This window comes from Poecilia latipinna, unplaced genomic scaffold, assembly GCF_001443285.1.
Source record: "Poecilia latipinna isolate Pla-1442-1.1 unplaced genomic scaffold, P_latipinna-1.0 Scaffold1231, whole genome shotgun sequence".
Taxonomy (NCBI): domain Eukaryota; kingdom Metazoa; phylum Chordata; class Actinopteri; order Cyprinodontiformes; family Poeciliidae; genus Poecilia; species Poecilia latipinna.
This window is the reverse complement of record NW_015113847.1, coordinates 91,800-94,626: the sequence shown is the minus strand read 5'-3', so window position 1 is coordinate 94,626 and position 2,827 is coordinate 91,800. Positions and strand designations below refer to the sequence as shown.

At 35.4% G+C, this 2,827-nt stretch overlaps 1 protein-coding gene across 1 annotated transcript in view; it reads left to right on the top strand.

Annotated features, from left to right (window-relative positions):
* LOC106960809 (RNA-binding motif, single-stranded-interacting protein 3-like) overlaps positions 1-2,129 on the top strand; it is a 96,247-nt gene extending 94,118 nt beyond the window's left edge. The window contains exon 11 of the mRNA XM_015054149.1: positions 1,365-2,129. Coding sequence (XP_014909635.1) covers positions 1,365-1,368 — 4 coding nt within the window. The 3' untranslated portion in view covers positions 1,369-2,129. The remainder of the gene's footprint in view (positions 1-1,364) is intronic.
* The last annotated feature ends 698 nt before the right edge of the window (positions 2,130-2,827 follow it).

Sequence of the window (2,827 nt, the reverse complement as noted above, 5' to 3'; positions counted from 1 at the left end):
GGGCCACATGTGGCCCGCGGGCCTTGAGTTTGACACATGTGCTTTAAAGGAAATACGGCATCAGTGGCAGACATTTTATGTAGCTAACATTAAACTGTTATTGTAGACTGAGCTCGACTGATCTGGAAGTGTTCTTGCCTGATTTTGATAAAACACGAGTATGAAATGAAATTATTATTTGACCGTTTTGATTTCCAGAGTGGATGATGATGCAACTTTAATGATTTCAAAAAAGGGAATTATGGTTGAGTCAGTCATGCTGAGGTTTCATTTAGCCTTTCGCAGCGTTTGTATAACAGTTCAGCTTTACTTCCGAATTCATGTCAACTGCAACATTTACTACACGTTGCACAGTGGAAATAAAGGTGAAGAAAACACTTTGCTGTGTTTCCTGGCTTGTGGGGATCAGTTATTATAATTCACAGAGCAAGGAAGCTGCTACGAAATGCCTATGGCCACCGGTTGTTGGAACAAGCTCTAGAGTCTCTGTAAAGCTTTCATTCATTATGAATTTATGTTCCGACTGGCCTCTTCAGAAAGCAGCGGTGAACAAGACAGTCAGTTAATAGGCTAATTAAGCCAAACTATTTTGTGCTTCCCGCTTTTGTTTTATGCATCTTACTTTTCCTTCCACTCTAGAGTCAAAATAATTTGCATAAAGTATTGTGGGGAAAATGTCAAATTAGTTCATGTTTTATTTAAATTTTCCTAATCATAAGCCCTTTTTCATAGAGCAATGATCTCTGCATTTATCAGCGCCTCTTGTCAGTAAGTGTGAAGAGCTTCATAATATCCTTTTATTGAAATTATTCTTTAATTTAACAATTTGCATGTGTATCCATTTGAAGATTTCTGAAGATGAATACTATTTGAAAAGCAGGTTTTCTTACGTTGGAGTAAAGTGGTAGAAATAAACGAATGAAGTCGTGGATTACTAAATAGAGAGACGTTGATGAAGTAAAAATATATGCTTTCTCTTTTAAATTGGCTTTTAAAATGGTTCTCAATCTAATTTTTTAAAAATGTATTTAAAAGTCTTTGAGGATTCATATAAATCTCGACAGTGCTGTATTCCCTTACTCAAAAGAACAACAACAACAAGAAAAGCAGCAAAGTATTTCAGTCTGAAGAATGATTTCTTGAACAGAACAGGCATTTAATACTGATTCTAAAATAAGACATTAAGACATTATTCATATTATTCCAGTCTGCTGGTGTCATTTTTGGCAGCTTTTTAATTCTTTATTGTGCCGTCAGCTGTCATCTCTGTTCTGTTGTGTTTGTAAAAATATTCTTTAATTCCACCAACTCCAAACCCTTTTCTCTCTCCTCTCTGTCTCTCTGCTTTCTCATCTTCTTATCAGATAGCAACGGCCTGAGCGAATGTTCCTGTGACAGCGTTGCCTTGAGACAGAGGGTGGCTGCACTGTGAATGTGAGGAAAAGAAAGAGATTACTTCCAGATTGCCCAGGCACCAAAAAAGAGACACTTTTTTTCATTTCCTACCTGGCCTACAAGAAAAAAAAAAAAATCAAGACTGAGGCAAAGAGTGCTGAGGAAAAGGGGGGGATGTGGGGGAAATTACTGGGCACAGTGCAAAGAAGTAAATTGTTTTAGTCTGAGAATGAAACCCGCCTAAAGGGCTGGGCTGAAGCTTGAAAAGTTTCTCAAAGAAAATTCTCAACTAATAAAAAAAAAAATAGAAAAGGTAAAAAAATAAAATAAAAAGAGAAAACTAAAAAAAATAAATGGTTGAATGCGCTGGTAGGTGATGAAGTTTATTTTGTAATTAGAAAGGGGGAGGCAAAGTTTGAGATACACACAGAGATTGTCTTCCTCAGATATTAAGCTACGGTTTCTTTCCAGTCTTTTTTTTTTTTTAAGTTCTAGTGTTAAAGCTTAGTTTTCTAGATGTATTACAAAAAAAAACAAAAAAAAAGTTTTTTTCTTCTTTTTTCTTGAATCTTCATGGCCTTAATTTGAAGGGCGCCAGAAACTTTTTACAGAGTGAAAGTCTGACGTCTAGTTGGGAGGGTTTAAAAACAAAAAGAAAAAAAAAAAAAGCAAACCGTCTCTTGGACCTCTATGGGGAAGGGGTTCAAAATGCTGAATGAGTTGCTCTAAAGAGGAAAAAAAAAGAATCTATCACATAAGCTGTACAGATTTAATAGAGAAAAAGCTTTTTTGTTTCATTTCTTCGTTAGAAGAAAACTTTGATAATTATTATGTCAGAGGTAAACTACGTGTCAGAAGTAAACAAAATGTCTGTTGTTGGGACGGGGTGGGAGGGGTGACGCATCGAAGAGATTTTACACAACGAGAAAAAGTAGAAAACATAAGAAGACGCGCTGCGCTGTGGGTGCAGCCTGTTGCGAATGCTGAACTTGTTTTTTTATTCTCATTATCATTTTACATGCCGCTGTCGATGACATTAGTGCTTTTTAACGGCCACATTTTACCTTTTTTATGAGCTTTAAGATGTTTTTAGCCTGCTTTGCTTGTCCCACTGCAAAAAAAAAAAAAAAAAAACAATATATAAAAAAAGAATAAAACTGAAAAAACAAAAAAAAACTTGTAAAAAAAATTCAAATAACTTCTGGCAGTGAAATAAAACAGTAGATTCAGTAGGAGCTTATGGTTTGAACCAATCAGTGCAAAAGCAATAGAAGAAATTGTTGACAATTTCTGTAGTCTTTCCTAGTTGTGGATCCAATGCAGCCCATGGATGGCCATTTTTATACCAAAGATGAAGAGACACTCTGAACCAGAGTTTTGCTTTTGTTTATTGTTTTCCCCCCTTTTTTCATTTTTAAGTTTGATTTTCTTG